This window comes from Lycium ferocissimum, chromosome 8 (genome assembly GCF_029784015.1).
Source record: "Lycium ferocissimum isolate CSIRO_LF1 chromosome 8, AGI_CSIRO_Lferr_CH_V1, whole genome shotgun sequence".
In the NCBI taxonomy this organism is placed as follows: Eukaryota; Viridiplantae; Streptophyta; class Magnoliopsida; order Solanales; family Solanaceae; genus Lycium; species Lycium ferocissimum.
The window spans coordinates 34,007,169-34,020,795 of NC_081349.1; the positions used below are offsets into that span (position 1 = coordinate 34,007,169).

General features: G+C 34.5%; 1 protein-coding gene across 1 annotated transcript; it reads right to left on the bottom strand.

Annotated features, from left to right (window-relative positions):
* Nucleotides 1-1,028: 1,028 nt before the first annotated feature.
* LOC132066860 (zinc finger protein ZAT11-like) lies at nt 1,029-1,782 on the bottom strand. The gene has a single exon (XM_059460058.1). It carries the CDS (start codon nt 1,676-1,678, stop codon nt 1,175-1,177), a length of 504 nt encoding a protein of 167 aa, XP_059316041.1. The 5' UTR covers nt 1,679-1,782; the 3' UTR covers nt 1,029-1,174.
* Nucleotides 1,783-13,627: the final 11,845 nt, after the last annotated feature.

A 13,627-nucleotide genomic window follows, 5' to 3' on the forward strand; every position in this document is an offset into this window, starting at 1 on the left:
TTGTTACCAATCTCCCCTGAAAAATTCAATAACGCTGCTCCACCACCTCTGCTTAAAACAAATGATCTTTTATATAATTCTAGGTAGTATTGCATGTAGTGTAGGTTTAGCCATTTTAGAATCATCAATGATTAGTTAAAAAACATAAAGAAATTTCACTAATTACCATAACTGATCAACATCCAAAACCATAAAATATTAATTAACAAAATAGTATACTATAAAGAAGAAAAGGAATCAAAACTAATTTCGTCTAAATTATAAAATTAAATAAAAACTAATTACCTAACATCAGGTCTACAATTAACCAAGTCCATATCAACAGATGCATTCAGGTGGCATTTTAAAAGGTGTGCGGGAGTTAAATTTGAACACGGGGATATATATATATATATATATATAGGCTGCGTACATAGAACCTGAAGGGTGAAGCCTAAATATCTTCACTAAGAGATTAAGAAGTTACAACAGGAGAAAAATGGAGGTTTCTAAGTGAGAAAAAATTCTGAACAATATATAGCGAAACAAATAGCCTCAAATTGGTGGGACAAGGCACGATCTAAGAAGTTAAAAGCTGATGGTGGGTTTTCGATTCTCCATTAGTATATACAATAATGAACAATGTATGCAGTAACTTATACCCAGCACACTATATATGTTGAATTATTACCGTGATGTATCTTTTGAAACGGTTTCTTAGCCTTTCCTTTTTCATTATGAAGCTGCAATTAATACCTCATTTTTTAATTTAAAAGTGATATAGTGTTGTATTAAAATGAGAAAAAACCCAAAAATCTGAAAATTTAGATAAATAGTGATCCTGGCTTGTGAGAGTATCACGTCACCATTTTCATTCCCAACTTTACATTATATATAGATTAAATATAGTATATGTTACATACAGTCTAGCTATGTATGAAATAATCACACATACTGCTTATCTTTTTACAATCTCAAACAATCTATCTGTAACCAAAAAGAAAACGCACATGAGGTGGGAGTCCTATCCCTCGTATAAACGAATGAATAGTGTCCAGATAGGATATATATGTCCAATACAGAGAAGAATCTAGAATCTAGAGTCATCAGCGAATTCAGCATGCCGAAAATAATGAATTCATTTGAACTAACAGAACCCGCCCTAAATTCACGATTTGGACCAATATTCAATTATTCACAACAAGAAATCAACTATAGGAGTTGCCTTCTTCAACTTGAACTCTAAATCATTCTCTAATGGGGTCAAGTTCAGATCCAAACAGAAAACTCTTGGACTATTTGATGATTTCTTCACAACATGAGGAACTTTAATATTATTATTTTCAGTCATCATACCTCTATGCCTTCTCATATGTCCACCTAAAGCTTGTCCTATAGGAAATTCAAGCCCACAAATGGAACACTCATGGGTTTTTGGTTTAGGAGGAGAAGTTGGCAAATGAAAGTTCAATTCTCCCATTAATCTTGGCTTCTTGTGGCTTGCTCGATGACCGCCAAGTGCTTGAAATGAAGAAAATTGTCTATTGCAAGTTTTACACTCGAAAACTCGACTAGGAGAATTGTTCATGATCGTGTCAAAATGATTTTCTTGACATGAAAACAGCATCAAGTAATTTGCCATGGTTGTTATGCTATCAAACTCACTTTCTCTTTCTCTTTTCATTGGTAGAACCACCATAGTTTTATGCAATGTTTGAGAAATCGTATGTTTTTTTGTTTGTTGAATTTTTGTTATACAAAAGGGGAGTTTGGTTAAATGGTTTTTGGTAGGAAGAAAGAAGAAAGAATGAACTATTTTTAGGTTCTTATGGTGGTATAGGTTATTTATTTATAAGGGTTTTTAGTTGGGTGGTTTGACTAGGATTAGTTGACCTTTTTGCCATGACGAAATTGAGCACGTTAATTTCTTGTGGGATAAGTTAGATGCATTCACTTTCTCATTAGATGGAAATGACAGCGGGGTTTATTGCTATGATTGATTTAACTTTTTTGCTACTTGGGGTGCGTTTGACATGGAGAAAAATATTTGTTCGAAATTGTTTCTAATTTTCTCATATTTGGTTGGAAAAATATTTTCTCTAGGAAAAAAAAATCCTTAAAAATCAAGAAAACGGCTTCTCTGTGGGAGGTCGAAAAACAAAATCCATGAGTGGCATTCTGTATTGATTGTCTCTTTTCCCCACCCCTTCGCCCTCACAAGTAGAGGCGGAGTCAGAATTAGTAACTTATGAATTCAGTATTCTAGTTCGTTTAAGTTAATGGGTTCTAAATTGATAATTTGTATATATTCAACGGACTCTCTATAAATACAGAATTTAGACCAAATAAAAGCTACTCCGCCGAACCCATAAGCTATTAATTTTCTAGCTCCCTCTCTGCCCACAACCACCCCCATATATTTTCTAGGAAAACTTCTTTCGTAGAGAACATTTACCAAACACACCCTTAAATTGAGGTGTGAATAAAGTGAGGCGTCATGGAGCACGCAAGCGTGACAATATAACTATAGCAAATACTACTTGTACTAGAAGTCTAAACTAGCAAAGTTGACTAGTTAGCCAACATTAAGATATATATATATATTTACGTAAATTCTTGGCACTTTCAATTTTTCTAGAAATTCTACTAGTCCAATTCACACTTTGTTTCTTTAATTGGAAAGAATTAAAATGTATGTAAAATCAACAACTGTTGTTATCACTAGGGGTGTTTGTGGGTCGGTTTGGATCGGTTTTTGGTTAAAATCAAAACCAAATCAGTTTTTTAATTGGCAAAATCAAATCAAACCAAATATACTATATGTATATATATATATATATATATATCCATCGGTTTGGTTATTGCCGGTTTGGTTCGGTTTTTAAGAAGCCTAATGGTATTTCTCTCTTTCATTATTTTTCCTACGATTAGGAAAGACTTTTCCTTCCTTTTCTTTTAATCCGTTATTACCCTTTTATTGTGGAAGCTATAATTTTCTTGAATTATGGAGAAAATGTCCTAAGATCTATAAATTTTAATCAAGTGAATCTAGTTTATAAGAAAGACAACTTCTTTTTAGGTAAATTCTCATAGTTGTTTCTTTAGATAAATGAGTGTGGATCATAGATTATTACTAAGAAATGAGCTTACGTGGTAAAGTTCATTAGCCTAAAAGAGATTAAAAAAAATGATGAAAAAGTAAACAAAGTATTTAAAATTATTTATAAATCTAATATTATATGTACAAATTGTGTATATTATTTTATCGGTTTGGTTCGGCTTTTTCTAATAAAACCAAACCAAACCAAATATTGTCGGTTTTTTAAAATTTAAAACCAAATCAAACCAAACCCAAACAACTATCAGTTTATTTAATCGGTTTGCTGTTCGGATCGGTTTTTAACCAAACCGTGAAAACCCCTAGTTATCACTAGAAAGCATCTCTCATTTTTCTCGTGAGTGGGTGAGGGGATATAAAGATATTAGCATGGAGCCGGGCGGAGACACTACTAAGAAAATTCTATTTTCTCACTGAATTTCCCACTGAAAAATGTTCAGGGGCTATTTCCCACTGAACGTCAGTGGAAAAAAAAAATAGTAGCTGTTTTACCGAGAAAAATTAGGAAGTTTTTCAGCATTTCCTTGGGAACCTGTTTCCCACCATGCGTTTTCCCAGTGTGCTAGTTCGGTAGAAATGAGGTGGGAAAATCATTTTTATAGGACAAATTTCCCACTAAATATTTGTAGGAAAAACCTCTGTTTCTAGTAGTGAAAATTATACTATATATACAAGATCAAAATTATTTCATGTATTAAGATAAAATTATATTGTATACAAATCTTAATGACAAGCTTTAAGTAGTAACTCGATAAAAAAGATACCTAAACTACTATCACGAGATAATTGACTATACTTATGCTGTAAAATATTTTTTACTCTGTCGATATTTAAAGGTGCGGAGCCAGGTGGACCCTAGGGGGTTCGGATGAACCTCCTTCGGTGAAAAATTACGTTGTATATATAAGGTAAAAATTATTTTTTATGTATTTATAATAAATGTTGAACCCCTTTGCTTCTTCGTGTGTTTACTTATTTATATTTTTGAACTCCTTAGTGAAAATCCTAGCTCCGCTCATATTCATATGGTAAAACTTAAATCCAATAGCGTTATATATTTATTGCTTTTTTATGACAATAAGTGTGGATTTGGGTTTTTTGGAAAGGCCACGCCCACAGCTCAAAATTGTTCATCCACCCATGTAAACATGATGAGTGTGGATATATATATATATATTTGACTGTATTTTTAAATACTCCGTAGATATTTGATGTATGAAACAAAAGATAATGTGAGATCATGGGAACATATCATCAATTACTCCGTAATTAATTAATTGATTGACTGAACTCTGTGTGCTTATCGCGTTTAGCATTCGTCTGTACCACAGGTTGATTGCCGACCTTCTATTTTATTTTCAATAATATTTTATGTTTTCCAAAATAATTTAAACAATTCATTTTTATTTGAATTATGAAACTTCCAAGAAGCTACATATATTAGTAAAAAAAAAAATTGCAGCACTAACAGATAACGTTATTGAGATATACTTATGTAAGTAGGTCTGAAACGTACTTTGAGGGAACCGTTGGACTAGTCTAAATCTAGAGGGTTATTAGTCAAACATAATTAGTTCATGTACTTGTTCGTACATCTTGAATTTTTAAATCATCAGTTGACAAAAGTACAAAAATATCGTTGTGTGCTTGGAAGGGACAGAGATATGCCTTTCTAAAAACTATATTGTGCATAAAAAGGTCAAATTTGCCATTTTATTAGTCGAAACGATCAAAATTTGTCCCTGAATCTTTCGAGATAATACAAAGTTAACCATCATGTTGCATCCCTCTAAGTTAATCGCCACCATATTTGGTTGTTGACACGTTCAAAGATATATTAAATTGTGTAAGGATGAGAAAAGTAGCTCATGAAAACATAGTCCGTGCAATTTGCTTAAGTTTGAGCGAATTAATGACCCATTTATCCCTTCATTATTAATAAACCCTTGACCCGTCAAATTCTGCTCATTTAAATGTTGTTATTTGGGCTAAATATGCATTCAAATTGTCTCACGAGAAACCTTGTCAAAAAAATTTAAAAGACATTTTTTGGTTTAATACATTATATAGCCATAAAAAATTATTAAGTAATTAAATAAATTTTATAAAAAAATATACGGAAAAGACTCAAATATGCCATCCAACTATCGGAAATAGCTCATTTATGTCACTCGTCAATAGTTTGGCTCATTTATACCATCGAACTATAGGAAATGGCTCATTTATGCCATTGAACTATAGGAAATGGCTCATTTATGCCACTCATAAATAGTTTGACTCATTTATGCCGTCGCCCATTATCAAAATGGCTCATCCATGCCATTTTTCATTAACACTGATTTTATAATACCAGATATGATACGTAGCCTCCAATTAGATGTCTACATCGTTTAATTAAACCAGCCAAATTTTAAATACCAAATTAATAAAAAATCCGACTCATACACCTTACCCACCCACAATCATAATCTAGTTGGAGGTCACGTGTCATATATGATATTGTAAAACCAGCTTTAATGAAATATGGCATGGATGAGTCATTTTGGTAATAGGCGATGGCATAAATGAGTCAAACTATTGATGAGTGGCATAAATGATCTATTTCCTATAGTTCGATGGCATAAATGAGTCATTTCCTATAGTTCGATGGCATAAATGAGCCAAACTATTGACGAGTGGCATAAATGAGCCATTTCTGATAGTTGGATGGCATATTTGAGCCTTTTTCGAAAAATATATTTTATAAGAGTTGGGCTATAACCATTATTTAGTTCATCTTGACCGACCTCATCTCAAGCCAAGTTACCTTTGAGTGGGTTAATGATCCATTTACGAATTTATCTCATTTTAACCGGTGCAAATTCAATTCAATCTGCTCATTTAACCTCCCCCAAATTACGTGCACGTGTAGGGTAGATAAAAGCTCGCGTAGGGTGGTAGTTGTAAAAGTTTCAACAAGAGAACAAAACAGAGAACTGAAAACATTATATTTCAAATTTGTTCATCCCTGATATTAATAGATACAGGGTATAAAAATAGTTACAAATCCTATCCATGACAGTTTCAAGATCTTATCCATAACATGTAAATCTGATATTTCAAAATTCAAACATATATAGTTGAAAGAATCAACAGTATTAATTAAATTATTATCCTTAACGACTTGTTCCATCAGTAGCCTTAACACTCCCCCGCAAGATTGAGGATCCGTCTTGGATGCCAATCTTGGACCGATTCAAGATAAAAAGTTGTTTGGATAGTGTCTTTGTAGGCAAATATGCAAGCTGGTCTTTGGATGAAACATGTGACACACGAAGATCCCCACGTTGAACCAAATCGCGTACAAAGTGAATATCAATTTTTAGATGTTTCATTTTGGAGTGAAGTACTGGATTTTGACATGTATACATGGTGGATATATTATCGCAGTAGATTGTTGGCATGGAAACTGAATGCCCAGGTTCACCAAGAAGAGATTTAATCCATTGAACTTCCACAGCAGCTGAAGCAATCGCTCTATATTCAGCTTCGGTAGTTGAACGTGCCACTGTTCTTTGTTTCTTAGAGCTCCAACTGATAGATTTTTTCAAACTATAACAAATACCCAGAAGTGGAAGTTCTATCCGATGGGTCACCCGCCTAATCTGCATCAGAATAAGCATGGAAAACTGCTTGAGACTGAGGTGTAATGTTGATACCGAAATGGATTGTGGACTTTAGGTATCGCAACGACCGTTTAAGAGCTTGCCAGTGAGAGTTTCTCGGACAATGCATAAACTGAGAGAGTTTGTTGATACAGAAGGCCACATCAGGTCTAGTTAGACTAAGGTACTGTAACCCGCCAACCAACTGACGATACTCAGTAGGATCAATGGCCTTTGCATTAGGAGAAGACTTGATTAAAGGCGTCGTTACCATAGGTATGATGACCTCATGTGAGCAAGTTGAAGAAGCTTGCAAACATAATGATATTGAGAGAGAAAAATTCCTTGAGTTGTCTTCTGCATATCTATTCCAAGGAAAACAGATAACTCTGTTGGAACTTTTAAGGAAAATTGAGTTCCAAGAGCTTGGATGAACTAAGAAATAAAACATGAATTGTTGCCTGTCACTATTAAATCATCAACATATGCGAGAAAGTAGCAACATATGGAACCTTGCCTAAAAATAAAAAGGGAGTGATCACTGTGAGATGCTTTAAAGCCATATTTCAAAGTGAATTATATCAATGCTTGGTACCAAGCCTGGGGTGCCTGTTTAAGACCATAGAGAGCCTTTACTAACTTGCAAACATGGGTAGGCTTGGTAGGATCCACAAATCCCAGAGGTTGCTTCATATAGACATCTTCCTGTAGTGGACCATGTAGGAAGGCATTGTTAACATCAAGCTAAAGCAGTGGCCATGAAGTACACAGCCTATGTGAGGACAACCCGAATTGTAACCAATTTTACCACGGGACTGAAGGTGTCACTGAAATCAATTCCCGATCTCTTATTAAACCCCTTTGCAACTAAACGGGCCTTGTACCGCTGAATAGTGTTATCTGTATTTCTTTTAATCCTGAAAATCCACTTACAGCTAACCAAATTTTGGTGTGGTTCATGAGGAACAACATCCCAAGTACCAGTCTTGATTAAAACATTAAACTCTTCTGACATCGCAGACAGCCACAAAGAATGAGAAAGAGCCTGAGTAACGGTAGTTGGTTCTGGTATTTCAGGCAATGGGTGTTTGGAGACTTGGTGAATGGTTGTGTTTGAATATATTATTTTTTGGACCTGGTAACCATGGAATGTTTATTTTAGGTTGAGGAAAATGACGTTGAAGGTTGAGAGTGAGGAGAAACCGTAACTTGGGAAGTCAACCCATCTTGGGAAGATGCTGTTGAGGGGGATAAATTAGGAATTGATGGAGGTAGATTAGGAGGTGAAGGTTGCGTGACAGAAGTAGAATCAAAAGGAACTATTGTTGACACCCAATTTTGTCCCTCCTTTATTTCAATTTATTTCCTGGAGTTTCTCAATTTATTAACGAGCTAAGTACTTTATTTTCACTACTTTTTTTTTATTCCTACTGCTATTAATATCCTTACTTTCATTTTCATTAGTTTTACTATCAATGTTACGAGTATTACTTTATCACGATTTTAAATGGCTCATCATCATTTCGTTTTTAGGATTCGTACTCGTTAAATTAATTTTACTTATATGCACTAATTACTATTTGTCCTCGCATAATATATCGTGCTAGTTATTGAGTTAAAAGCCCAGGAATAATTAAATATAGGAGGAAGGACCAATATTTTTCAGCCAAATTAATGGCCCAAAATACTAACACAATATTCATTAATTCAACCAGCCCACACTTTCGGACCAAATTCACACCCGACCAGCCCACACCCGACCGGCCCACACCTGACCAGCCCGTATTTTCTTTTTCCCAAATCCCTAATACCTTCAACTTCAGCCGTCTCTCTCTCTTTCTTTCTCTTTCATCTCTCTTCTCTCTCTCTCTCTACGCCTCCTTCTTCATTTCTCCCTTTCCCATTTCCTTTCTCAGAAATTGGCCAAAACCTTGACCTAAAAGTGAGCTTTTGTTTTTCCATTTTCAGATAGTCTCCAGACAACCGTTCTTGTCCTCTTCCACCTTTCCTATTCTACACAAGATGCAGACGACTCTCTCCACCCCAACAGTAATGGTTCGCCCATTTTTGTATAAGTGTTGTCTTTCTCCTCCTACTTGGCATATGAGATGCGAAAGCTTTCTCTTTTTCTATCGTCAATGATTCGATCAACATAACGAGCCAATGAACTTTTGGACTTTTGATTCTTGTGCGAGAGGTTCGGTGTTGAAACGGCTCTTTTTGAAGCCAAACTCCGTAATCACCCTCCTCTGGTCCAGGTTTCGAATTTTTCAAACCCTAACCCTAACATCCTTCTCCTATAAATACATCTTGAAAAGTCGAAAAAAAGGGGGAACCTTCTTCAGCCGCCTGAGAACCCTTAAACATTTACATTTCTTAGTCACTATATCTGGAAAAAAAAAAAAAGGAACAGCACAGTTAATAACCATCCTTACTTTAGCATTTTCATTGAATTCGTCCGAAAGTGAAATACGAAGCTTTAGGTCACAAAAATCCACAATATTTATATTCGGATTCATTTGGCTTGAGAATCGGATCTATCCATAACGAGAGAGTGGATTCGAGACCGTCGATGCCTCAGATCACTGCACACAAAAAAGGTAAACTTCGATACGCTTATTACTTATAGTTTTTAATTTCCGCTTAGTTAAGACTTTTAGCCTATTCTGCCGTTTTTAGCTATGTAGTTTCTTTGTCGTCATATTATCCGTTTGATGTTTGGGAGCTGCTAGGATAGGTTGATAATTGCTGGAATGAATTTGAAAAACGTATAATGTAGTTTGAATGCTTAGACTAAATTTCCAGGATTTAGAACCTATTTTAAAGTCGAATATACATAGGATATACAGTAGGTTATCAAGGTAAGAAGAAGATATACATTCGGTATACATCTGATATGCACGACGCGGTATATATATCTTAGGTATATTATGTATATGATTAAGAACAGACCGGCACTGAACCATCTCTGTAATTGTCTGTCATTTGTAAATTAAGTTTTCCCTTGTTAATCTGCTCTCTGAGTTTTAATATGCTTTGTTGGATCATCCGATTATGTGGTTCTATTTCGGTCAATTGATAAGTCGAATAAAGCAAGGTCTAGCATGAAGATTTCTCGTATTGCTTTGAGTCTAGGAAATGTTAAACCAAATCATATCATGTTAGGTCGTCTTACTATTTTTATCACCTGTTAAGTCGTAATAGAAGTAAAAAATACGAATTTACTATTTTATTACTTGCTGAATTCACTTTCCTCTATGTGACCTTGGGCTCTGTTTATCTAACTTTATTTTATCGTGTCCATTTTATCAGTAGATTAGTTCAGTCGCGTGCATAGTATTTGGGCTTTTGTTTAGTTCAGTGATTACGCTTAGTATGGTTTAATTTCATTATTCCTTCAGCGTAGTATTCGTGGCCTGACCAGCACAGTCATTAGGTTCAGTTAAGTTTCAGTCTGTTTATTCCCTCTATGTGGCTAACAACATCTATTGACACCTCTCGCGTTGCCCGCTACTGTTTGGAAAATGACAGGCATTCCATGCATTATCACATGCCTGTTCGCTCATTCGAACAATGATGAACTTGATCTAGCTTCAACTGTTATGTCCATAGACTGTTTTTGTGTTAGGAGCTGTTGGGATTGTCCGTATGATATAACCTGTGCATTTTTGTTTGGTTGTTTAAATGGAGGTTCTCTACTTTGAGTTGATTACTACTTGAAGGCGTCTTTGTTTGCAAAGTATTAAATCCTTTGTATTTCCAACCCAAAATGTCATTCTCTACTCAAGTTCCTTATTCTCATTGAACATCTTCTGTTTCCTCAAGTTACGGGTTGCAATTGGTGTCATTTAATCATTCTCTACTCAAGTTCCTTATTCTCATTGAACATCTTCTGTTTCCTCAAGTTACGGGCTGCAATTGGTGTCACTTAATTTTAATTGGTGTCACGGGCTGGTTCTGTTTTGGATCTGTATACAACAGTATACCTGATTTACTTTAGTTTAAATACCTTAATGTGATTTCCCCTTTTGTTTGTTCCCATTTAGTCTGTTTGGCTTCTGTGAAGTGTTAAAGGGGATGTGGTTCGAAATATTCAGTTCTCTACTCACTTGGATACATATCAGTCGGCATATTTAATGTATAAGGGGTATACTCCCTGATAGTCAAATGATCAATTGAGCCTCGGAAATTTTGGGCTCCGTCTTGTATTGCTTAACAATTGGGCTGCTGAACAATATATATATATATGTATATATATATATATATATATATATATATATATATATATATACTCGGCCCATTCGATTACCCACTTGCATAATCTGTTGGGCCTATCTTCTCAAGATATATGTATAGCTTTGTATGCTTTGTGTCCTGGTCTTTTCCTTCTTTGCGAACATCTAAACCGAACATAGGTCTGCTGTATTTGTTTAGCTTCTCTTTATATCATTTCTTAGAAGACGTTAATACATTAAATATAGGCAGCCTCTCTATTTTAGTTGAAGGCCGTTGGCCTGTTTTGAATTCGCATTACACGTAGCCAGTTATTTATGGATTATATACTAATCTTTTTCCTTCTGTTTTTGTGCATGACCATCTCGCACACGAGTCTGAGGGGCTTGTCATCTTCCACATTTGGTGTTGGGCCAAAGCCCAACGAAATCTTCCCCTCGAATCAGCCCACCCGCAGCAAAAAATAAAAAAATAAAAAGAATTCTGGGCCGAGGCCCATAACAGTGGCAGTGGTGCAACAGCAGTTCTACAAATGGGCTGAGCCCATTAATTATATTTTCCTCCCCTCTTTTATTTTACTTTGTGTGTTTAACTTGTATTATGCAACTAACATTTTACTTTGTTTTGGGTTTCTTAGCTAGAATGAACCTTAATAGAACTAGTGGTTTAGTGTTAGTATAATGGATAGTTAGTCTAAAAGTAACCAAGAATTAATTCCATAAATTTCATCTTTCTTCTTTTTATATTAAGTTATTTATAATACTCACAATATTTATCTATTTAGAGTAATGGATTTTCAAAGTAGCATGATTGCGTATTTTGAACTAAAAAACCATGCTTTGTGATACTATCTTAAAAACTTTCAAGACGTCACTAATATATAAATACTAATCCAAGTATACTTTATAAACATTATTTTTAAGATTTATTCAACTATGCATACTTCTAGTCTAATATAATCAAATAAAGTCAACAAAAGAAACTCATGTCCTTTGTATCATATTTATAATAAAACTAGATTTTAGTTGGCATTGTCATAGTAATACAATTTTATCTAAGTTTCAAATTCGCTAAACTTATTGCCTACATGAAAACTATTACATCTTCAAATTCACCTTCAATAATACTTGAAGTCTTTTTTCATACAAATTATTATATTGTGCAAGTCTTATTTTTTTATAACATTATTACATCATTATATTTTACTTTAAAACTTTAGCAATATTTATAAGTTATTTTCCAAACATTTAAAATGTTATATCTACACTTAGCCTAATTAACTATAAGTCCGGTCGGTTAACCATTATTAATGAAACTTAGAGGATGCCTAATACCTTCCCTCTAGGTTAGTTGAACCCGTACCTAGAATCTCAAGTTTCGCAGACATTTAAAATTAACTTTAGAATAACTTTAATTAACTTTAGGTGTCCTAATTCACCATAATAATTAGGTGGCGACTCTTAACTTTAAATAACCCCGAAATTACCCGGATGTTGTAAACTATTTTAACCCCGGTTAAAATAGGGTATGACAACTATGATATGTTGGGAATCAGTTGAAGGAATATCAAACCAAGTAGAAGAGGATAAGGAATTTGTAAGTTTTTTAGATTGAAATGGAAAACTATTATCAAGAAATATGACATGGCGGGATATATGGAACTTTTCAGATTTGAAATCATAGCAAATTACGCATTTGGGTGGGAGAACATCCAAGAAATACGCGGCAGACAGATTTTAGATCAAATTTTGATTTGGCATATGGTCTGAGGCACGAGTAACAGAGACACCCAAATACTTTCAAGGAGTTGTAATTGGGAGATCTATTAGATAATTTTTGGTAAGGTGAGGAGAATTGAAGAATAGGTGTGGGTAATCGATTAATTACATAAGCTGTTGTTTGGAATACAAACGACCAAAATGATTTCGGGAGTGAAGCAGTATGTAATAAGGTGAGACCCATTTCTACCAGGTGACAATTACGGCGCTTAGCAGCCCCGTTATGTCGGGGAGTATGAGGATGTGTTTGAAGGTGAGTGATGCCACAAGATTGAAAGTATTTTTTAAGAGCAATGTATTCGCCTCCCCCATCAGTGTAGATGGACTGAATTTTAACATTAAAGGTATTCTAACCCAATTTTTGAAATGTGGAAAACACAGTGTAAACCTCAGATTTTACCTTTAATGGATATAGCCATATATATTTAGTAAAATGATCCACAAAAATTATGTAATAACGGAAGCCATTGATTGATTGCACCGGAGCAGGACCCCATAAATCATAATATAAAAGTTCAAGAGGTCTAGAACTTGAAAGAGTTGAAGTGCCAAAAGATAAACATTGATTTTTATTACACTTGCAAGGATGGAAAACAATCTCATTGATAGAAGAAACAGGTAATTTAAATCTAGATAAAATAAAATTAAACATTTTGGAGTTTGGATGTCCAAGACGCTGATGCCAAGCAATTGAAGAATGGCAAACATTGAAGCAAGCGGGTGCCACTGAAGAGTTAAGTGTGTAAAGAGATTGGTCAATTTGTCCTTTGAATAAAATCTCCCCCGTGAATTGATCCTTGATAAGAAAATAATCAGAAAAGAATTCAATTGACACTTCATTTGAATCACAAAATTGAGAAACATATATCAGATTT

Coding starts and splice junctions, on each gene's coding strand:
- LOC132066860 (XM_059460058.1), bottom strand. CDS start 1,678: ATGGTGGTTCTACCAATGAAAAGAGAAAGAGAAAGTGAGTTTGATAGC.